The sequence below is a fragment of the Podarcis gaigeae genome (genome assembly GCF_964106915.1).
Source record: "Podarcis gaigeae genome assembly, chromosome: 9".
In the NCBI taxonomy this organism is placed as follows: domain Eukaryota; kingdom Metazoa; phylum Chordata; class Lepidosauria; order Squamata; family Lacertidae; genus Podarcis; species Podarcis gaigeae.
In genome coordinates, this window is record NC_139685.1 from 21,462,374 (window position 1) to 21,486,588 (window position 24,215).

Consider the following 24,215-nt stretch of genomic DNA (forward strand, 5'->3'; position numbering starts at 1 on the left):
CAGTATATATGATAATCCCATGGAAATAATAGCATTTATACAATGAAATAATGGCTGTAATAAGAGCTCCTTTAATGCTTTTTTATATTAAAAAAAACTTGCATAAATTGTACAGGTGCAGTTAATGGCATATGGCCATTTGGTGGTGGAGGAATTATACCCATCTTTGATGCCACCTCTTTTCCGCAACACTTACAGTTCAATTAAGGAGATTAGATTCTTTCTATTGGCAAGATATCACCATTTAGTAACCAATATGTCAGAAATGTGTCCCATCCAAAACTTTTTATTTCTTCACACCAAGAGGAAATTATCTGCCTGCTGTATTAAAATGTGTTTGAGCATTGCATTTTAACAACACTGCAAATGGTAATTGGCTCAGTTAGATCCTAAATGCTACCAAGAATGCTGAAAAAGCAGCTTGTATGAAAATACCTATTTAAAATTTAATCATATAATTTCAGTAAATTTGAGTAGCTCTAATGGTTGCTGGACTATTTCAGCTCCATTCCTGGGTTGTGAACAGGCTTTGAAGACCTTCATTCTGAGACACGGCACTATCTCTGGAAAGTCAACATTTCACAAACTCTTGAGTCTAAGAACATTGTAACTCGAATTATTAGGCTCCATATTATTTGATTCCTAATCCTTGCATTTATATTACCCTATAATCTCATGTATACCTTGAGTTTCATGATGGAAGAAAAGTAGGATGTAAATACACTTAAATTAAACAAATACATCTTTAGCATTAACCTTCCATTATTCTAGCATTTGGTCTTTCGACATGCGTATTGGATAGTGAACTTAACCACATACTTATCTCTCTAAAAAGTCTTACCCTTGAGCCTGTTAGGACCTATTAAAACTGCACTGTTTTGCAGATCTTGTTACTTAAGATTTTTGTTGTGAGCAAGGTCCCTTGCATCCCACTTCATTCTCTACTGGAACTAAGTTTTTATATTTATATTTATTTATATTTATATTTATATTTATATTTATGGGTTTCCGCAGCCAGTCTGGGCGGCTTTCAACATAGCATTAAAAACAGAATAAAACTTCAAACATTAAAAACTTCCCTAAACAGGGCTGCCTTCAGATCTCTTTTAAAAGTCAGATAGTTGTTTATTTCTTTGACATCTGATGTGTCTACAGTAAAATGTGCCTACAGCAAACTATTTTAGGCATGCATAATGCTCCTCCTTGGACATTTAAATATATGAACTGTAGTGATACTGCTAAGTTCAGAAACAATGCATCATCCACATTAGGAAGATAGCACTGAAGATTTAGTCAAAACATGAAGAAGATAAGGATAAATAATGGCTTGGAGGACAAATGATGAAAGCAGGGCTGCTTAATTGCTGGGAAACAAGCCCAGGTTTCCCCACGGAGTGTTCATTTGACACATTGTTTACTGCTGTGCGCTGACATGTGTACATTGAGGTGTACACCAAACAGGGGCGGCGTGTTCCATTTCACTGCTTGAGACCACACCTGCCACCACTTTCCGCCGCTACTGCCACCTTCTGCCACTCAGTCTGCTTCATCCACCACTGACAGAGAAGTGCCATCAACACTGATTTCAGGTCAGATCACACCAACTTCAGGTGAAATCTCACTTGAAACGGACATGAGCTTGCCCGAAATCGGCACCGTTGTTGGCAGTGCTTCTCCACCACTAGTGGAAGTGGCAGTGCAAGCGGGGTGCCCATGGGAGCGGCATCTCAGGGGTTTCTGCTGCCTGAGGCAGCAGGCCCACCCTGTCTAATGGCTGGGCCAACTTAGACACCAAAAAACATAATGTGTGATGTGTTAGCAGAGTCGCTTGAATAACAGAGTCCAGAGAGAAAAGAAGCTGATAATAAACTTCATAACTTTAATAACAACAACAATAATAATAATAATTTTATTTATATCCCAGCCTCCCCAGGCGAAGCTGGGCTCAGAGCGGCTAACAACAATAAAAGTAGCACAGTTTACATAAAATCACAATCAATTAATTGAAATGCATTCCAAGATCAATTCATTCTAAAATCAATTCAAAATCAAATTAATGGCAACCATTGGGCTAGAGTTCTATGAGGATTATCGAAGGAGGGGTCAGACTGCGTTAGCTAAAGGCCTGGTGGAACAGCTCTGTCTTGCAGGACCTGTGGAAAAATGTCAAGTCCCACAGGGCCCTAGTCTCTTGTGACAGAGCGTTCCACCAGATTGGAGCCATGGCCGAAAAAGCCCTGGCTCTGGTTGAGGCCAGCCCTAACCTCCCTGTGGCCCGGGATCTCCAAGATGTTTTTATTTAAAGAAGTCCCCCCATTGGGACATACCAGGAGAGGCGGATGAAGCAATGCATCATTTGAGGAGAAATAAAACAGAGGAGAAAGGAACATGACCAGGACATTGGAATAATTGACTAACCCTTGCTCTCAATGAGGAGTTTGAAGGTGAATTAAGTGGGGGTAGAGAGGTAGGGGAGTGGTGACTCCTAACAGAGAGTGGGTTTGAGAAGTTCACTTCTTCTTTTCTCCTCTCTCCATTGAACCTGACGGGCTTTTAACTAGTTCTTAAAAGCTGATCCTTAGCCTGTTATCATTTTCTTTAGACTCCTGCACTTCCTGTCCGCCCTGGATCAACGTTAATTCCAATCAACAATCTCCGTCACCTTCAAGAACATCATGGCAATTATGGATATGAGTGCCTTGAAGGGAAAGACTGCACCAGCTTCTTTTGTTGCTTCGACGACTGCCGCACAGGATCGTGGAGAGAAGGACGAATACACATCCGCGTGGCCAAAATTGACTCCTATTCCCGGATCTTCTTTCCCACGGCCTTCGCTTTGTTCAACCTTGTCTACTGGATTGGTTACCTTTACCTATAAATGCCAGATATTTGACAATCTTGAAAAAGGGGATAACTGACACTCTGAAACACACCGCAGTAAATAAGATTAAAAGGTTAAAGCCCAGCGTATCATTTCATTTTGTTTTTATGTTGACATTTCAAGATGCGGAAATGTAATTGAGAAAATGTTGACTAGAACTTTTCTATCTTGACCATTTACAAAGCTGGTTGAAAACCCATTTGGAAAGTTGGTTTTTTTTTTTAATGTTTTCCATCATTTTTGCACTACAAAGATCCGTGGTTTAAAAACTAGACTAGGAATTTCCTTATAATTTGTTTAGAGAGAACAATAATTGTTTGAAGTGGATAATTTTGTTGCAGCTCTTACACCAAAGCTGACAAAGCCTTAGGAAACCGAGACCACTCTGAAGAAAGATTTAGTCAACAGCTTATGTTCACAGAGTAATTGGATTTAAGCCCATTTAAGCCCACTGACAAATAAATCACTTTAATGTGATGAAGTCAGCTCAAACCAGTTCATCCTGCTCAGACCAACTTTTGGATAGGGCTGAAAAATGACACTGAAGACCAAACTACATGTGATTCTGTGGGGGTAATTCATGATCGTATTCCCTGGTGTATTTGTATTTAACCTTTAAAAGCAGCCCTGGAGATTGACATCATTGGAATTGGGTTGCTATTAGATGGGGAAAGGAAGGATCTGTATCTGTATTGCAGATATCCTTCAACTCCATCAGGGCCATTCAGAGTCTGAGAGAGAATCCCACTGGGAAATGCTCAAGTTTTAAATAAGAGGTTGGGAAATTCATTCTTGGATCTCCCACAAGTAGTTTGGCCTTGCTAACTGACCAGCCCTCTCACGTTTTTAGCTCTCTGTTCCTCTGTGTAATATTGTTTCATATGGAAATATGTTGGACCAAGAACAAGATATTCATTTGCCTAAAGAGATGAGAGCAGCATGGAACCAGCATGTTACATCAAATCATGATACTTCTGGGTGCTTTCTGCCTTATATTTATTTCATAAAAATTATATGCCACTTGATTGTAGGGGGGGGGGAGAGCTCAAAGTGGTTTATATGTCACATTTGTTACATGTTTTCCTTAAAAAAAAAAAAAAGTCTACTTGTCATCACTTTTGAGAGACTCCTGCCACAGAACACAACATCCCAGAAAAGACCACTTCTCCCAGCTGTCTTTAGTATAAACTGAAGTGCACCAGAAATCCAAGATCTGTGTTACTTTTAAGTGGTGTTGTTGCTGCCTCTCTTTGGTCATGTCACACGAGGAAGCAAAAAGCAGAAAGCAGCAGAATAATGCCTCAAAAGGTGCACTTAAAACAATTTTTCCCCCCAGGCCCGATACTTTTTGTGTAAGGTCACTCGTCTTCATGGGCAACCGAAATGTGGAATCGCGTCAGCTCAAGGAATTCTTTATGCTATTTGCCACATCTTCAGGAACACTGGAATCGAGGAGATCACATAGGGTGTGATATCACAATCTTGCTTCCCATTAGCATTGTCCCTCCCAGAGGTCTGGGCAGCACTAATGTGATATATAACCCCATTGTTAGCTTCTCCCAAGTGATGTCATCAGTTCCAGTCATGTCACAGAGCAGGACCATGCAGAGGTGGCAAATACATTTGGAAACATAAGAACCATGAGATTTGGACACACAAGACAGATGATGAAATGCTATTCTTAGGAAAAGTTATATGTCATATTATAGTGGAGTGTTGGAAAGCAATAGAAGTTACTAGAAAATCCCTCATACAAATCCATAGGTGAGAGATATTGTCTCCCTCAGATGTCAACATGACTTGGCCAGCCTTGGGCGTTGTGCACCTTGGCTTGGCAATGGGAGAGTGATTCACCTTTTCATCTGTGGAAGCAAAATGTCTTAGGTCGCCCTGTCAAGGAACAATCTACATTGAAATGCAGAAAACTACAGAGATGAGATTTCTTTAAAGTCATCTCATGGGTTCCAGTCTGAGCTGAGATGTGGGCCAGAAAGTTAAAGATAAATGCAAAGAGCTCATTTAATAATTATTTAGATGTAAAGATGTTCTAGAAGAGGAGGGGCAGAAATTACCACAGGATGTCACCACAGCTTGCCCCACACTTGTTGTGTTGTGATTGACTAGTTGCCCTGGGCTCACCATTGTATGGCAACCACCAACCACCAGATTTGTTAGGTTTTAAAACTTTTTGTAAAGGCTTTTAGAACAGTTCCTTTTAGGAAAACAGTGTATTCTCATGACGGATTTTCTGTCAGTCACTTGGAGCCATGCCGTTGTCAATTGTGGTTCGGCCTGCACAACACCACTTGGCTCTGGAGAGATTAATCATGTCAGCTTCTCAGCAACTATGGGTTACAGAATGTGATACTCTTCGATCCTACAAAGGCTCCCAGTTTCAGTTTGCTCATTAATCTGAGCATTTTGGGAACTCTGTTTCTACATCTGGCTACAGACCCATTGGTGCCTTTTTGGCTTTACATCTTTTGAGCCTCCTGGCTTTTCCTTTGCCTCGTTCCATTTTCTCTCACCTTGTTTTGCCTGTGGCTTGACTAGAACTGGATCTGATGACAGAACGAAGGTGTGTTTCATACAGGTACACTGCCTCCACCACAGCTGCCTATATCCTGAAAACAAATCCCGTCATACAGAATCTAGGTATGACAGTTGTAACTATTTGTGATGTATCTAAATGTGGGACACAAAATGGCCGACTGGCGATGGTGTAAATAAATAAAAAAATCAGATAGCCTCCAGCGTATTCTATGAAGTCACACACCTTGTCCCACAAGCGACCTTGTCAACGAGAATCACTTACTGGCATTACACTTCATGTCGTTGCCTGAGCAAGCATTTCGTTTGCTGTAAAAAAACACCCAGCCCTAAACTCAGGGACAGGCTGTGAATGTGTTTGAGAAAGCTATGACTGGTCATGGCCCAATGGCAAATGTCTACTGTGGGTTTTGAGATGTATGCTTTCCCTTCACATTTTATGTCTGCTGTGGAAGACAGGTGGACTTGAGATGCCCTAAATGGTCTTCTAAGACAATCTGGCAAACATCCGTGGAATATTTGGCTGGGAAAAAGAAAATGGTTAAAATGTGCAGGAAAATAGTTTAAGTACATCTCTTTGCTTCTAGAATCATTCAACAACTACTTCCTGGTTTAATGTTTTGTAATAAAATGGTCTGATGTGCTAGTGTTTTGTGACTAGTCCATTATCTGTCTGAAGTGACTGAAAAAATATCGATGTTCGGAATTCTCTAGCTGTATATAGGCAGAGAATTGTATGGTTTTCCTATTCTTCCTGGTGGAGAGTTCTGTGAACTCGTTGTCTTCAGTATTCCTTAACCTACAGAGACTGATCTAATAAAATATACCACTTTACCTCTTCTGATTTGCTATCTATATTATGATGCGCTCAGATAATTTGCAGGAGTAGTGGTGGCTGCAAAGCCACTTACAGTTAAATATCGGAAAATGCCGAGATTTTATTGGCTGCCGTTGAATTAGCTGCTCAGGTGCTGGAGAGGGAGAAGGCAAAAGGACGCAGAAGAGAAACAGGCTTCCGAGGCCTAGGAAAAGGAGCTGATGGGCACCTAAGTAACTAGATGCAGGTCCATGGAAGTTGAATGGGAGCTCAAGACAGAAGAGCTGAGCAAGGAGTGGTCTACAGGAATGAAAACAAGGGCAACAGCCATAGCTTGGTGGTAGAGTATCTGCTTTGCATACAATAGGTCCCAGGTCCAATCCATAGCTGTCAACTTTTTCCTTTTCTTGTGAGGAATCCTATTCGGAATAAAGGAATTTCCCTTATAAAAAGGGAAATGTTGACAGCTATGGTTCAATTCCCAGCATCTCCACGTAGGACTGGCAAAAAACCCTGCCTGAGACTTTGTATAACACTTTCCTATGTTCCTATGGTCAGAAAGGTCCAAGAGGAGAGGTAAGCAGGACCAGATCCAGGAGTGGTAGGGAGCAGAAGGCTGCAATTCATAAATCAATCAGCCAGATCTTCTTCTCTGGGCCTTCAGCACCCGTTTAATGCAATACATCCTTAAGTATCTTCATAGAAAGCATTTACAATAGATGGATCAGCCTATTCAAATATTTAATTGGAAGTTTTGAGATAGATTTTATTTGATTTGCTCCTTTTATTAAAAACATTTTTTAAAGTCACAGTATTACTGCAAATGTTCCACTTTGGTCTCTACAGTCTGTAATAATTGCTTCTGATAATGTAATGTGTATCCTTTCTGATTAACTGGGCCATTAACTTGCTGGCACATAGATCTAGGGCTTAACCAAACTGTTTGAATAATGTTTTCGTTGGAAGCTGCCCAGAGTGGCTGGGGCAACCCAGTAAGATGGACAGGGGTATTATTATTATTATTATTATTATTATTATTATTATTATTAATGCTACTACTACTATTACTACTACTACTATTATCTTCTGATAATTTTGGAGCAACGCCTGTAAAAATTTTCATTGACATTTCTCTCTGTTATATGTTTCTTTGCTATCAGTGTGGTCAAATCTGATAGGCTCCTAATTACCACAGAAATCCTTAACTGGGGATGTCCATACTTCAAACATGCCAATCCCTAAATGACCGTATCATTACGTATTACAGATTGGGAGTGGAGTGGGAAGCTGAGAGAAAAGTCTATCCAGTAGGGCCACTGCTCAGGTGAAATGTGTGTCAGATACTTTCCAGCACATTCACATTACACAGCAACAGACAATAGAAGAGAAGAAGAAGAGTTTGGATTTGATATTCTGCTTTATCACTACCCGAAGGAGTCTCAAAGCGGCTAACATTCTCCTTTCCCTTCCTCCCCCACAACAAACACTCTGTGAGGTGAGTGGGGCTGAGAGACTTCAAAGAAGTGTGACTGGCCCAAGGTCACCCAGCAGCTGCATGTGGAGGAGCGGAGACGCGAACCCGGTTCCCCAGATTACGAGTCTATCGCTCTTAACCACTACACCACACTGGCTCTTTCTTTCTTGGCTGCAAACCCTGGGAAGGGTGATTCTGTGAGGAGGGCTAGATTGTAATAACTGAGGGGATGCAGGTGGCGCTGGTGTCTAAACTACAGAGCCTCTTGGGCTTGCCAATTGGAAGGTCAGCAGTTTGAATCCCTGTGACAGGGTGAGCTCCCATTGCTCTTTCCCAGCTCCTGCCAACCTAGCAGTTCAAAAGCACGCCAATGCAAATAGATAAATAGGTACCGCTGTGGTGGGAAGGTAAATTGCATTTCCATGCACTCTGGTTTCCGTCGCGGTGTCCCGTTGCACCAGAAGCGGTTTATTCATGCTGGCCACATGACCTGGAAAGCTATCTGGACAAACGCCGGCTCCCTCAGCCTGAAAGCGAGATGAGCGTCACAACCCCATAGTTGCCTTTGACTGGACTTAACTGTCCAGGGGTCCTTTACCTTTACCTATAATAACTCAGAGTTTTCAAGAACTTGGGACCAAGGGCCACCTTACCTTGTATACCCCTGCCCAGTCAATTTGATCCTCCAAAAGGGCAATTTTACTAGTGTTGTGTGCTTCTGAGGGTTGTCTTAAATCCACAAACACCATGGCTTTAGGTGGCTGCTGAAACACATCTCTTCACCTAGGCCTTCTCTGAGGGGTGCTGGTCTACCAAGCTGCAATGCACTTTTACTCGCTTTATTAATATAATGTTATTGTTAATTTTATGCTGTTTCCTGGCTGCCATGATATTTGGTTCTTCAGTGTTGGTGGTATAGAAATGCTAAATAAATACATGATTAAATAAACAAGCAGCCACACCCCCAAATTATTATTCCCTGCATTCTTCGCAGAAAGCCATAGCAGCTGAAGTTGTATAACAGGGCTGGGGAACCAGTGGCTCTTCAGATGTGGCTGGGTTGGGGGGAATCCCATAGTTTCTAACCACTGGCCATGTTGGCTGGGGCTGATGGGAGTTTGAATTCATAACATCTTTAGGTCCACAGATTCCAACATGTTCTATGTAGTGCAGATCAGTCCTTGACCACTAGGTAACGTCGGCCATCATCATTTTAGTAGCACAGAGTTCAATGATAGAATTTGGGACGCGGGTGGCGCTGTGGGTAAAACCTCAGCGCCTAGGACTTGCCGATCGTCAGGTCGGCGGTTCGAATCCCCGTGGCGGGGTGCGCTCCCGTTGCTCGGTCCCAGCGCCTGCCAACCTAGCAGGTCGAAAGCACCCCTAAGTGCAAGTAGATAAATAGGGACCGCTTACCAGCGGGAAGGTAAACAGCATTTTTGTGTGCTGTGCTGGCTCGCCAGATGCAGCTTGTCACGCTGGCCACGTGACCCGGAGGTGTCTTCGGACACCGCTGGCCCCCGGCCTCTTAAGCGAGATGGGCGCGCAACCCCAGAGTCGGACACGACTGGCCCGTAGGGGCAGGGGTACCTTTACCTTTATGGAGGAGCTCAACCTCTTGTTGGAAGATGCAGACAAGCCAAGGCTACTTCATCTTCATTTGGCACTTCTCTGTGATTTATTTCCCTTCTATCTGGTTGTGAGGTGCCAGTGACTGAATTAGAGAAATTCAACCCTTGGATCAGATTTGGGAATGGGGGCAAGGGCTGCTGAAGGGAGGGGGAGTAATAGAAAGTTGCCTCCCAGCACCCCTTCATGGAAGCCTCCACTGGATCAAAGAGCTTCTATGAATGGTTGCAATTGGGGGGGGGGGGGAACCAGTGGCTGAAAAGACAGCTAAATTTTGATTTGAAAAGACAGCTAAATTGATCTTTTAATCTCTTCCTTGATGATACCTGATGGGTGCTTATTTTTATATGTTTTGTTACAAATATTGTGTATGTGTGTTTTAAATTTTATTTCCCCTTTCTGATTATTTGCGGGGGCCGGGGTTATTGGGTTGTTCTTGTTTTTATATTGATTATGTAGTTTGTGTTTTTATCCTGTGGACTGCCCTAAGGGCTGTGGCTATAGGGCGGTATATAAATTCAATTAATAATAATAATGAAATAATTGGCAGAAAAGTGGAAGAAGAACAACTGTCTCTAAATTCTGTAAAACACTGGGGTGGCATATTAAAGCAGTTCTGGCTGCTTGGCTTATAAATACACAGTGCTTCAGTCTGTTGACAAAAGTTTTCTTTGTACTCATTTGTTTCCTGGAGAAATAATTTCGGCTCTTCATAGTACTGTGAGCGTAGACACAAATGGGAATGCAATGAACCGTAGTTTGGCAGGTAACAAATGTATTACTTGAACCTGGAATGGCTTTCCTTTTTTTTCATCTGCCTGCAAACCATTTCCCAGGGTATGAGAGACTCTCACAGAAACTTCCCCAAATCCGGCAAACAAGGAGGGAGAAGATTGAGCGGTTGGTGTTTCTGGGTTTTAAGTCTTACTGCCCCAGCAAATAAACGTTCAGGAGAAATGTTCAGTGAATGTATTGTCCCACCATTATAACACCAATCAAGTGTTCCACTCTCAACATCAAAAGGTTTGTAGATATCATGGTACATCAGTAAGTGTGGGAGACGGCTTAGGTTTCGTAGCACCGTTTTATTGAGGAATACGCCAGAGGCTAGACACCTGAAATGGCATTTCCCACCATTCTTTACAAGGTTTAATGAAAAGTACCTTGTGCAATTGTTTGGTTTGGCTTTGATTCTTGCATTTCTATCACACCTTTTTCTCCAAGAAACACAAGGTAGCATATGTGGTTCCCCCCTCTTCATTTAATCCGCAGAACAGGCCTGTGGGTAGGTTAGGCTGAGACTAAAAGCAATCACGGTCAGCGGCGCAAGGCTGCTGACCTGACCTCCCACCACCAGAAGCACTGTGGTTTATCAGGGGGGGAGGGGGAGGCAGGAAGGTGCAAATGCAGTGTCAGAGCTAATCTGGTGCTCCCAGTGATACACTGGCATTGCGCCAAGCTTGTGTCCACTCCCTCCTGGTAAGCTGCAGTGATGCTGGTGACAGGAGGTCAGTTAAACATTGCAACTCTGCCAGCTGCTACTGACTTGAAGGAAAAACAAGGAAGGAACACTAACAATATAGCATTGTGCAGGCAGCAAATCCAGGGATTGCTTGAACACTCATTTCCCTGTATGGCTCCTCCATCCTGAAGTAGAACCCAAACCGTATCTGCCTGCAGGACTAATTAAAATATTAAGGCTTGTCACATGGCATGTCCATTGCATGAAATTTCAAATTAAATTGTTTTTTAAAAACTTCCCTAAACAGGGCTGCCTTCAGATGTCTTCTAAAAGTCAGGTAGTTGTTTATTTCCTTGACATATGATGCAAGGGCATTCCACAGGACGGGCACCACCACCAAGAAGGCACTCTGCCTGGTTCCCTGTAACCTCACTTCTTGCAGTGGGGGAACCACCAGAAGGCCCTTGGTGCTGGACCTCAGTGTCTGGGCTGAACGATGGGGGTGGAGACACTCCTTCAGGTATACTGGACCGAGGCCGTTTAGGGCTTTACAGGTCAGCACCAACACTTTGAATTGTGCTCGGAAACATACTGGAATTGAACCCTGGTCTCTCAGATCCTAGTCCAACATTCTAACCACTACACCACACTGGCTCTCACTTGTCCATCACTGGCTGTCATCATTATCATCATTGGTTGTACCATCCAGAACTGTTCATCAAATCTCCAGATTTGTATATCCAGCTGATCCCTTTCTTTTTCTTCCCTTTCTTGGAAATCAGAGCTTGTCAGTCAGTCTGGGTGTCTGCATGAAGTTGCAAAATCCCAGGAGTTCTGTGTGAATGCTGTCCCATTTCTTTTACTCTGTTCAAGTTCCTTCCATTTACTCAATTCACTTGACTGGAAAAAGGAACAGGCAAAATGAGCAGCCATTTCTTGAACAGATAAGGTAGTCTTCAGTCCTTTGTTATATGAAGCACAATGTGGATGAACGTGTGTGCTTATGTGTGTATGTGAGGGAGAGGAAAATTGATTTTTGCCTAGGGCAGCAAAATGGGGCTCATCTGAGCTGGTCGTGCCTGAAATCTTCAAACGCTATTGTTCTGTGTAAAAAGAGATCCATGACTTCAGTGTCCCGGGTTTCACACAATGCGAGTCAATACCTCTTACGGAGCTGAGCTTTGTTCTGTCTTGAGGCAAATAGCTGTGCCTGGCTTGTTGTGTCATCATAAAAGCACACGGCACCATTTCACTGTCATGTTTGAGGGCTTCTTAGGTGTCGTATTACGTGATTTAAAAGGAGGCTCAAAGATGCATTGCAACCTGATGGGATTTGGGAAAGGGCCAACGCTCCATAGCAAAGCATGTGCTTTGCATACAGGAGGCCCCATGTTGAATTCCTGGCATCTCCAGGAAGGGCTGGGAGAGATCTGAAATCGTGGAGAGCTACTGCCAGTCAGAGCAGACATTACTGAGCTAGGTGGACCAGTGCTCTGACTTAGTATAAGGCAACTTCCTATGCTGGAGCACAACTCCTTTCCTTCACCATTTGATCTCATCTTGCCCTTCCATCAATCCCTTGTTATGCTTCCTGTGTATGCATGCTCGGACATACCGTATTTTTTGCTCCATAAGACGCACCTAGTTTTTAGAGGAGGAAAACAAGAAAAAAAATATTCTGAACGAAACAGTGGATTTATGATTTTTGTGGTTCATGCTGTGACCACAGACATGTGATCTGATGGTGAATTTGGGGTGAACCAATGCAAAAATCCTGAGGATCCATGGGCTTTTACCTCCCCCCTCCCAGGCAGCCTCCACTAGCATCCCTTATCTCTCTTCTGATCCCACTGATCAGCTGTTTCCTTTCAACACCCTCTTCCCTCTTGTTTGCCTTAGTGTAGTATCTTTTCCTTAGCTGGAGCAGATTTTTGCTCCTCCTTTTCTTTTAATTTCTCTCTTTATTGCTTTAGTCTTCCTGTCCCCAGAGTCAATGATGACCAAATGGACCAAGTTCCAACACTTTCCAAATGGACCACCTACCATGATCCCAAGAACTGTTGCTTGCTTGTCTTATCAAAATGCTTCATTTCCCTCAAACCCCTTTGAATATGTCACTTGGAGAGAATCTTCTACAAGGAGTAGATCTGTTAAAAAAGATAAACGTAAAGGACACCTGACAGTTAAGTCCAGTCGCAGTCTCTGGGGTTGCGGCGCTCATCTCGCTTTACAGGCCGAGGGAGCCGGCTTTTGTCTGCAGACAGTTTTCCTAGGTCATGTGGCCAGCATGACCAAGCTGCTTCTGGTGAAACAGAGCAGAGCACGAAAATGCCGTTTACCTTCCCGCTGGAGCGGTATTTATTTATCTACTTGCACTTTTCGGCATGCTTTCGAATTGCTAGGTTGGCAGGAGCTGGGACCGAGCAATGGGAGCTCACCCCGTCGTGGGGATTCAAACCGCCGGCCTTCTGATCAGCAAGCCCAAGAGGCTCAGTGGTTTAGACCACAGCGCCACCCGCATCCTTGTTACAGCTTCTTTCACATGTTTTTTGCCTTCCTTCAAGGATCTCACACCTATGCACACCCTGATCCCAAATAACCCAGTGAGGTAGGCTAGGCTGAGAGATAGTGACATTCCTATTTTCATTGCAGAAATGCTGGAGGGTATGGCAGGACGTCCCTATTTTCAGCAGAGAAATGTTGGTCGTTATGTGATTTGCCCCTCACCCAGACCATTGTGTAAGCTTCCCCTATCCAAAGCCAACCTCAGCTGCTCCACCTCAGCTGCTCAGTGTGATGGAACAAGATACAAGGGGTAGACAACTCAGGAGAACACATGGCCACTCATCTGCCACCAAATCACTATCTTGCCCTTATTAATTCTATTCATACCACATCAGTAAGCTCTTGCTGAACTGAAGCTAAGCTTGTGACCTAATAAGTACAGCTTATTTTCTCTCAGTCATGCCCACTGCACAGCACTGTCAAATTGCAAGAAAACAAATACAACCCCCATGACAGATCTTTAAACATAAACAAATAAATAAACAGAAGGCATTGGCCAATGCCTAGGGATTAATGACCAAGCGAAATAAGCTGCAGGCCATTAAATTCTCACTGGCCATTAATTTGAACTCAATATCCTGCTCTTGGACTATTATTGCTAATAGGTCTTTTAAAACATGGTAATCATGGAGACAGGATCTGGACAGGGTGTTTAAAGATGGGCCATCAAGTTACTTGTGGCATTTACACATCATTTCCAGAAAATGAACAATCTGTTTATCCAGACAAAGTGACTGCCTGCTGAATGGCCTCTCATCGTCTTATTTCCCTTTTGGAGAAGTGTGCAGCAGGTGTGCAGGATAAAAGGGGAGAAGGGGGTGTAATTAAGTGAAGTAGGCACATTCTCTTAAAATAGTCTAAAAACGCAGCACAACAAATTGTTCTTGCAATCCGCCAGAGAGTCACTTAAGAAAAACAATTCAGGTCTATACCACTACGGAGAAATACAGAATTTTCAAGCTGCATGGTGCCTTAAAGGTGGAGCAGGTACAAGTCTTCTTCAGCAGATGGGGTTCACTGGTCCTTAGGAACACTGGAAACAAAAGTCATGAACTTAGGGCGTCAGACCACTGGCCCATCTCACTCAGTCTTGTCCACATTGACTAGTTCTTTGGAATTTCAGACAACTGATTTTTTTCCAGCCGTCTCTGGAGATGCCAGGAATTGAGAAGACCTTCTGCATGGGATATCACTTGGGGCATGAAAGCGGCAAATAGATGGTGGAAGGCCCCCAAATCAAGAGGTGGGGGAAGTGAGGGTTTGCCAGGGTGAGAGACTGGGGGGTCAACCACACTTCCGCTTGTGCCGTGGCTGGAAAACATGAATCTGAGCAGTTTCCCCCTTACCCTGCTATTTTCCAAGAGAAAACCCACTCTTCAATAATAGAATGGAACAAATGGCAATCTGGGGGAAACCCAAATTGCTGTTTGCTCCGATTGAGTGCCAAAGAGTTGTTTTCCCCATAGCACAGATAAGGCCTGGGAGGAAAGCAAAGCTCCCAGATGAGCATATATCATTGTCTATGGCTGGCTTAGATTAGAAGCTACTTTAGATAGAGAGAAAATTCTGCATTTGTGCACTTTTTTTGTATTTTAGGTGCCCTGCTGCTTATTTTCTCCTTTCTTGTTTTTTATGTTGCTGCTGTTATAAAAAGCTATCGTTCACGAGAAGCTGTTTTCTGTCATGTATTACCTTTAGCAGGTATAAAACTCTTTTGATTTTTCCATGTTGTAAATTGCTGTGTGGTCTTTTCATGAAGGGTAGCATATAAATTTAAATAATAACATTAATCAGAGTGTGGCGTTTGTCCTCCTAGGTGTGTGACATCATACTGGGTTCATAAGGAACGGGTTAACTAATTGTAAAATGACTATCCAATAGGAACCCAAGGGGAGGAGTTAGAGTTAGAGTTGTTAAGAAGTCAGTCTGGAGATAGAGAAGAGACAGAGAGAGGATAAGTCTGTGGGTTGGGCTAGTCTGATGTGGGAGAGTGAGAGAATTTGTTAAGAGGAGTCAGTCAAACAGTTGAGATAATCAGTTAGAAGGTATTAGGAAGGTATAGGCTGGTAAAGAAACTAAAGTTAAGAAACTGACAAGAATATTATCTGAGAAACCATAAACATGTTAATACTTATAAAATAAACTTGTTTATTTGGTTCAAGTTTAACAACTGTCTGGATTCAGTGTGTACCCGAGAGTAACGGGTTGGTGGCAGCGGGGAAGTGAGCACAGTGGTGGCACAGGGATCAATAGACCGTTAAACGTCCGGGGACCCTGTGTGATTGCCACACAGGGTACCCCCCCCCCAGCCAGCCAGAACTCAGTTCTGGCACCTCTCAGGTGGGCACCATTGCCATGATAAGACAACAAGGGGGCATTCATGGTGAGTTCTAGAAAAATGGCACTGATAGTAATAATCACAATGACATTCAAAACATGTGCTCTTGCACCTAACTACAACCCCTTCTGAGGACTGAACCTGTAATCTTCAAGAGTAATATGAATAACCTCCTTCTCCCTTAATTTACCTGTGTCAATACAGCTGGTGTTAGCCTTTTTTCTATATCTGCTCATGTATGTCAGACCAGACTCATGAGAATCCAAGAGGAAATCTGCATCATTCATACAAGCAGAGATAAAAGTTTGCCAAATGCAAAGCTGTTTTAGAAAGCTACAGAGTTTAAATCAAGCTATTAGTACTGTGTCCTTTCAACAAAGGAAACCGATAAGACTACGCTGTGATGTTCCAGACAGTAATGTGATAAGAATCGAGTGCAGTTAAAACACCACACTTTAGAAATCTCCTTGTAATGCTTCCTTTTCTGCCTGGTGTCATCCTGTGATTGGATGATTGGTCATCCTGTGATAAGTGGAAAAGAACCTAGAAAGCTAGTCTTTTAATGTTTGTTTATGACACGGGTTATGTATTTTTCCCCTTTGAAGAAGCCGATAAGACAACTTTGTAAAGCCAGAGATTATTGCTTTCAAGTTAACATGTTGGGTGGGAAACAGGGATGGGGGGGGGACAAAGATTATTATTTTTCTATTTAGTTTCCTATGAAATCAATTTTAATTTGATTTCATATTAAATTGAGGTTTCAGGTTTGGTTTATGGATAACCATGTGCTGAGATTCCAGGGCATGCAGCTCTTAGGACAAAGAGCAGTCAACAGAGTCATTCTAGCAGGACTGATACAAAAATATTTCAGGCTCTGAGTTTTGAGAGAAATTGGCAGAATTTACATGAGCAGTAATATTTCAGTGATTTTCAAGTGCCGCAAAGAGAGAGACCCTGCTTAGGGCAATGGTTTTAACTTGTTTATAAACCAGTGGTCGCTATTAAAATTTAGCAGAGATCTTTAAACTTGCAACAATATTTGCCATGGTTGCAGCAAAGCAAGACTGGTGCTGGTGTTTTCCTCTTTCCTTTTCATTTCTATGTGCATCTTTTAGATTGTAAGCTGCCTTGTTTAATTGCTGTTATGCAAGCTGCTCTAGGAGACATTTTGGCTGATTAATGGAGTAAAAACGCTTTAAATAAATAATTGCACATGGCAAATGGTAAAAACTGTGTATAGCTCAGCTGTAATAACCCTAGGCTGCTATTCTCAAGAGGGCTTCTAATATACTGGCTAGCAACACACTGTTAGAGGCAAGATTTGTGGCTCTGTTAAGGCGAGAAGGTGGCAAAACCCTTTAAGTGATTACTGAGCTAAATAGGAAAATTGTTATACAGACAACCTTCACATTTCCCAGCAGATAGAATGAAGATGAATGGGGATGTGCTGTCATTCCACCGTTCCTAAAGAACACTAGGGGAAAATTATAAGTGGAAGCTAAATTGTCCTTATGACCACTTAGGGTAGCCATTCATAATGGCGCTGTCTTTTAAAAGTGGAGATACTGAAATGGAGGCATTTACAGTATGCTTGATATTACTCTCAGTGCTTGGAATTATGAGGCTCATGGGAAATGTTTGAGGTAGCTAAAGACCAAAATGCTCAGTCAAACAAAAAGTTGTAAGGTGGGGGCTGCCCAGGCAATGGTCTCAGGCTCATATTTTAAGGGGGCTCTGTGCATTTGGCTCCTCCTGTCGCAAGGCTGGGATCGGAGCTTAACGATCCGCCGAGTGAATAATTCAGATCAGATCCCAGCCTCGCAAAGCAGCACAGGAATGACAGGGTGGTGTGAGAAGAACGCAACCGTTATGTGACCTTCGACCCCAGCCTCACCCTCACTTTGATGAATCAAGGGCCATGTCAGCTGACCGGGCTCCCCTCTTGGCTCAGGGGTCGGGTTTTCACTCTCGCAGCATCAGCAGTGAGGGCTGGGCTAGTGAGGTAGGCTCTGTTCATCCCCCGTGCCTTGCACCCCCAGTGCGCACCCATCCCGGGCACCAGCAAACCACGTCACACCACCGAGAAGCACAATTTAGAGGCTGCTCATTTTGCTGCTTATTTTGCCCCAATCTAATCAGCGTTAGACTTCTCTGACAGGAGGAAGCACTTCCAAAATGGTACTGAGCACATGGATGGTATTCCTAAAATGGTTGCCGTGAGGTGAAGCCATCTTGCTCCACTGCTGAGCAACCAACCACTCTTGGAGGACCTTGGGCAATGTGTACGCCAGTTAAATTTGACAGAAGCTTTCCTTCTATCTATTCTTCCCATTTTGCTTCTTTGCTTCCTGAAGAAGCCCTGCCTATTAAATATTCTCTTTCTGCTGTTTGACACTCTAACTTCTCTTATTTCAAGTCATCTTCTTATCATTATCAATTTATGAACTGACTGCGTTTTAAAGTTCCTTAGAAAACGCTGTTCTTGGCTGTGAAGAACTCATATTGGCTATAAGTCCTGGAGGACCTGCCTTGCAGGCCTCTTCCCACCTGGCCTGGGAGGAAGGGGCCCTGACTGACTCCAGGTACAAAAGCCAAGGCTGCTGAAGAGGCCAGAGAACATCTAGTAATGTTTTGTTGTCCATGTTGTTAACTGAGTTAGAAAACCAAACTTAAAGGGTATTTACAAATAGTTCAAAGCATCTCCAAAGTGCTGCTTGGTTTATTTTTAAAGCTTTATTTTACTGGAGAGCTTTAATGCGCTCCTGTGTTTCAAGAAACTCGCTGATACCAACTCCTTGAACTAAAATCACAAGGCTACAAAGGCAAAGGCACCTACTATCATTTAAAATATATGCAATTAATTATTATTCACCTTTTCTCACCGCATATGAGGGGGGGAAAACACTACAGGCATGTTCACTTTGCAAGTGAAGTTAGTGTGTCTCCTTGCTGAAAGCCTATTAATTTGTCATTCTTCTCTTCCTTCAGAATGACTATTAAGTTGTCCTGGGTAAAATTTGTTGTGATTATTTTCAAAATGTGTAAAAAGTGGTGGATGGACTAGGTGCTTAAAATAGGCAGGATTAGTAGGATAATCAACTTTATAATATGGCATGGATATGCAGATAGTAGAATATGTGTTTACCATTGTCTATCAAGGCGAGTTGTTTACCAACATTTCTTTAAACTGCTAATGTAACCCGATTTTTGCATCACATTGCATTAGAACACAGTCTTAGCTAGGAATTGGGAAGTATCTAGGTAGACAATTAGGAGAGCCTTGTAAGGCGCTTGTTTCAGTTGCATAAGAGTTATTTGAGGCTCCATGCAGCTATAAAAGCAGGAAAGATTAAAGGAACTTCGGCTATAAAGGTACAAGTGCCCCTATTTTGACAGAGGCAGAGCATATTCAAACTAAGCCAGAACCAAAAGTATTTCCTAGAAATGCTCATCAGAAACTCACCAGAATATTATTTGCCTCAACACAGCTGAAGTCATCTCCTACATAGCAGAGAACGAGGAGAATGAGCTCAGAGATAATAATGGCAAGTCTCACTCACTTAGATTGCTTTTTTGGGACTTACGGTTTGTCTTCAGGTTCATGAAGAAGTCTGGCAAGGACTGCTGAACATGGGAATTTATGTGAGATTGGAGATGAGGAAGATGGCCACTCTTTGACCTGCTGTTACATCAGAACTAGACACTGCATGGAGAGCATGGGGTTCCTGTTTCTTTGTTTGCCAAAACTATGAGCATTGAAGCAGTGGCATAGTGTGGAGAGGGCACAGGGTGTTGCCCCGGGTGCAAAATTGTTGGAAGCACAAATTTCAAAACCCAGTACTGTACTGCCTCTATTGAATGGAAGCTGCGTGCTTCTGTTGCTAGGCTCCGTTGAAAACAGCTTCTCCAAACGAACCAGGAAGTGACCTCTCTAGACAATGCAATGACTCTTTTTTTTCTTATCTCTGCGATTGCCATCTCCTGGGTGACACGGTAGCTGTTAGGCAGTTGAATGCACATGCATACTCCATCCATTTCCCACCCTCTCCTTAACATGGCCCTGGGCACTAGCAACCCACGCTACACCACTGTGTTGAGGATGGAGGGCATTTGTAGGGGAGAAGTGGTTTGTGAAGTGAGGTGCTTCACCCCTTCTTTTACCTATGTATACTTAACTTCCAGTTGCTGGTTCTCCCTGCAAAACCAAAACCAACCCCCCCCCCCCAAACAAAACCCTGCATCATCATCTCTGGTCATTATTTCAGCCTTTGTCATCCCTATCTATATACACTAAGTTTGGTTGCTTAATGGTTCAAGGTGAATTTGCAGCAAATAGAACTAAGCTGCTATGTGGATTCTTTGTTTCATAGCATTAATATGAATCTTAAACGTGTGCTTTGTTTTTAAGGAGAGCAACAGTCTATGATTTAACACACTGTTGGCTAAGTCTTTGCTATTATTTCAGAAAACCTGCAAGCATTTGAAGATTTCCATTACCATGTTATCCACCAATAAACTCTAATATCAGCCACTTACACAAATGATATACATCATTTATACAGTGCATTAAGGGAGACAGGCATTTTGCAGTCCCAGTCTTTTGCTAACCCAAATAACCACCTGTATTAGGCAACTCAGTCAATGTTAGTATCTACATTTGAAAATGCAGCCATGAAAAGGAAGCCATGAGGCTGCGATCTCTTCAGTGGTATCTGTTTTCCTTTCTTAAAACCATCTTTTCCTAGGAGTACGAAGTTTCATGATGAGATATGAGTGCTTGCGATCTTTCTCACAATAATAACAAAATCAATCAATCAATTAATTCTAGAATGTGGAGTTGTTGGGTGAAATTGATTAGCAATAGGTTTGGGACAGATAATGGCAATAGGTTCTATTTAACACAACTTACACTTAACATGAAATTCATGACTAGAAAGATAATAATGCTCAGTGGTATTTTTCCATTTATTCTCTTAGGATGACAATGGTGCCTACCTAAGAGGTCCCGGAATTGAGTTCCGGTGAATTCTCCCGGGGGGGGGGGGGAGACCTGAGAATGGTGTTTAACTTGAATGGCAGATGATTCATGAAAAATAGATCTAGCAATAACTGCTAGTGATGAGGGCTAAATGGAAGTCCCAATATTCGGAAGCAATAAAGCTCTAATTACCAGAAGTGAAGAGTAAACAAAGGCTATCTCCATCTTGCTCTGTGTGTGTTTGTGTGGGAGAGAGAGAGTGCACTTCCCTGGGAGAGAAGAGTTCTGCACTAGATGGGACACTTCTCTGATCCAGCATATGTCTACAACTACAATTCCCAGAGTTCACTGTGAAGAGGGATTGATTGTTAAACCACTCTGAGAATTGTAGTCAGTGCTATTTTTCTAGAAAAAGAGGTGCCGGAACTCATCATGAACGCCTCCCTTGTTCTCTTATAATGTCAATGGCACCCACCTGAGAGGTGCCAGAACTGAGGGAGCCCAGATTGTAGCTCTGTGAGAGGAATAAAGGTAAAGGACCCCTGACCTTTAGGTCCAGTCGTGGCCGACTCTGGGGTTGCGGCGCTCATCTCGCTTTATTGGCCGAGGGAGCCGGCGTTTGTCAGCAGACAGCTTCTGGGTCATGTGGCCAGCATGACTAAGCCGCTTCTGGTGAACCAGAGCAGCGCACGGAAACACTGTTTACCTTCCCATCGGAGCGGTACCTATTTATCTACTTGCACTTTGACGCGCTTTCGAACTGTTAGGTTGGCAGGAGCTGGGACCGAGCAACTGGAGCTCACCCCGTCGCGGGGATTCGAACCGCCGACCTTCTGATCAGCAAGTCCTAGGCTCTGTGGTTTAACCCACAGCGCCACCCACATCCCTGTGAGAGGAATAGGGGTCTCCTAAAAAAATTCAGCATCCTCAACAAACTGCAGCTCCCATAAATCTTTGGGGGAAAGCCTTGATTCTTTGCAGTGGTAGAAGAGTGCTTTAAATGTGTTGGGCATGAATGTGCCCTGAAGTCAGTTTCTTTCTGCTTAGGCTCTTTCTCAGGCTTGTTGGGGTGGGGGAGCATTGGGAATCAGAGGCAGGATTGCCTCAGAATACCAGTCACTAGTGAACAACGAGAGGAAAAGCTATCGCCCTCATGTCCTATTTGCATGCTTCTCATAAGCCCCTGGTTGACTGCTGTGGGAAACAGGACTAGATGAGGCTTTGATGGGACTCCTCTCACATTCTCCTCACAAGAGATAAGGAATCGCCAAGCACTCTGCAGGGTGAAAAACTGTAATAATGAATCAATAACAACTCATTAAACAAATAATTAAATAAGCCATAAATAATGGAATCTAATGATTTTTTAATAGTGGTAGAGAAAGCTGTGGAAATAATAAAAATTAATGGTGTGATTATTTTTTAGTTAATGATTAAGATGCTATTTAGCTGCCCTTGCAGGGGGTGGGGTGGCTGGAGGAGAACCCCAAGTAGCTTGGTTACTCTTTACCAAGACAAGAGCTCTCTGAATTTTGCAGTGCAGTTCCCAACCAACAGATGTGTGCAGAAATGCATATAATATGGGGAAATGTACATAAAATGCATATAGATGTCAAAATGGCATACAAAAATGCTTTACATTAGGGAAAACTGCTTGCAGAAATTAGTCAATACTGCATACAAAAAATGTTTAAGAGGAAGTCACTGAAAAATGATGCCGAATATGCAATGTGTGTGTGTGTGGAAATTACTGCAGAAACGTGGGAAACTCAATTTAAGATTTGAAATTAAATTTTAGATTTGAAAAATGAGAAATGGCATACAAAGTCAGATTTGTCCACTTTTAGTATAGGTAATACTATGCCAAAATACTATTCCTCCCTCTGTTCCCTCTCCAATCACTGGGCCCATCAGTTTGCTATTTCCATGTTAGAGAGATACATATAACCATGTGCTTTATGGTAGCTGTACTATTAGAATGGTCCCGTTATGTTAAGGAGCCATGGTCAGCTGATTAGATAAGTGCCAATATGCAAAGCTGTTACCTAAGGATTTGCTCCAGGATTTGGGGTTAAATGGCTAAATATGACTGCTGTGTGATTTTGTAGAGTTAGTTAAACCCCCAAAGTGACAGTTCCTCTGTTTTGAATAAACTAATTTGAAAGATATGAAAATTCAGGATCAAGGCACAACGATAACATATGTATAAAGAACCATCTATGTTCAGTAAAATTGTGCTGTTTGGTTAGTATAACACTGGGTGTGATTCTCCAGACTTATATATTCCTTCTTTTTATTCACAATTATTTTATGTTATATTTTAAAATGTGTCTGTTGTGTGCACTACACACTAACAGGCTGCTGTTCAGAATTCCTCCCCTAAAACACTGTATACCTGATGTTATAGATTGATGACTCCAGCATTGCCAAAATGGAGCAGCTGAATCTATAAAGCTGGAACTTTGCCAGATCACTAGATATGTAATCCACTACTTGACAATTGATCTACGTATGTGTTCATGACCTCCTTTGACTTCTTCGGCTTTCCCATTACTCACTTGGACACAGATGGAATATAGACTTTCCCCCAAAAAGTGTAAGACAAGAAGCCAGAACCACACTAAATAGCCAACATAAATTCCAAAAGCTTTCTACTGGAAATAACTTATTAAATGGCAACATCAATACAAGGAGAGGGTCAACAATGCTCATAGCCATACAATATAATGACAAGCCCAAGGCAAATAGCATTACTTGTGCTCATGATTCATAAGTCCTTGGATATATAACATTTTCTTCTTGGTTCGGTGGCTTTATCTTCCTTTCTTTCGCAAGAGAATTAACAAATGGAAAGTGTTGTGAAAGCAACGGCTCTTGATTTTGTTCATAGATGTGGCTGTCATTAAAATCTGCACTGCAAGCCACTTTTTAAGGAAAGGTAGAATCTTACAGAGAAAAGGGATATCTATGGAGGGCAGAGAGACACCATAAAAGGGTTATATTTCATCTTTTTTGCTGTCATAGTGTTTCTGTTTGTTAAGATCTAAGCCACTGTATGTACCATTTTATTAGTACAAGTCACTACTATATGTTGGAACTCCGTACAGCCGAGCTACTCCTCCTCGGAATGTGTTTTTGGAATCTCCTCCGAAGGTGATTAACAACCTAAGCCTTTGATGATGCTCCAGGCATGCCCCCATTATGCAGAGTAACCAGACAAGAAGGACAAGAAATATATGAGCTACATTGCTACGTTTTATTTTTAACTACACAGACAGAAAAGAATATACATCCTCTCTCTGTGAGAGACAGTGAACCAACTGGTACAAAGAAACAGGAAACCAGTAACATCAACATCCGTCTCCTGTGACACTTCCAACAGTCTGGAATGTAAACAGAGTCTTGTGACTCCAAGCACTGCACAGCGGCATAAGCAGAAATCCAACACTGTGTTTTCAAGAGTGTTTGACACCCTAAGTATGGCAGGGTAAGAAAACCCATCACCAAGTTCAGCAACATTC

The 24,215-nt window shown here is 42.6% G+C and overlaps 1 protein-coding gene across 3 annotated transcripts in view; it reads left to right on the forward strand.

Moving 5' to 3' along the window:
* Positions 1-6,265, forward strand: part of GABRG1 (gamma-aminobutyric acid type A receptor subunit gamma1) — a 66,302-nt gene extending 60,037 nt beyond the window's left edge. For all 3 annotated transcript variants that reach the window (XM_083755031.1, XM_083755030.1, XM_083755032.1), the window contains one exon: positions 2,603-6,265. In XM_083755031.1, the coding sequence (XP_083611157.1) occupies positions 2,603-2,878 (276 nt within the window). In that variant the 3' untranslated portion in view covers positions 2,879-6,265. The remainder of the gene's footprint in view (positions 1-2,602) is intronic.
* The last annotated feature ends 17,950 nt before the right edge of the window (positions 6,266-24,215 follow it).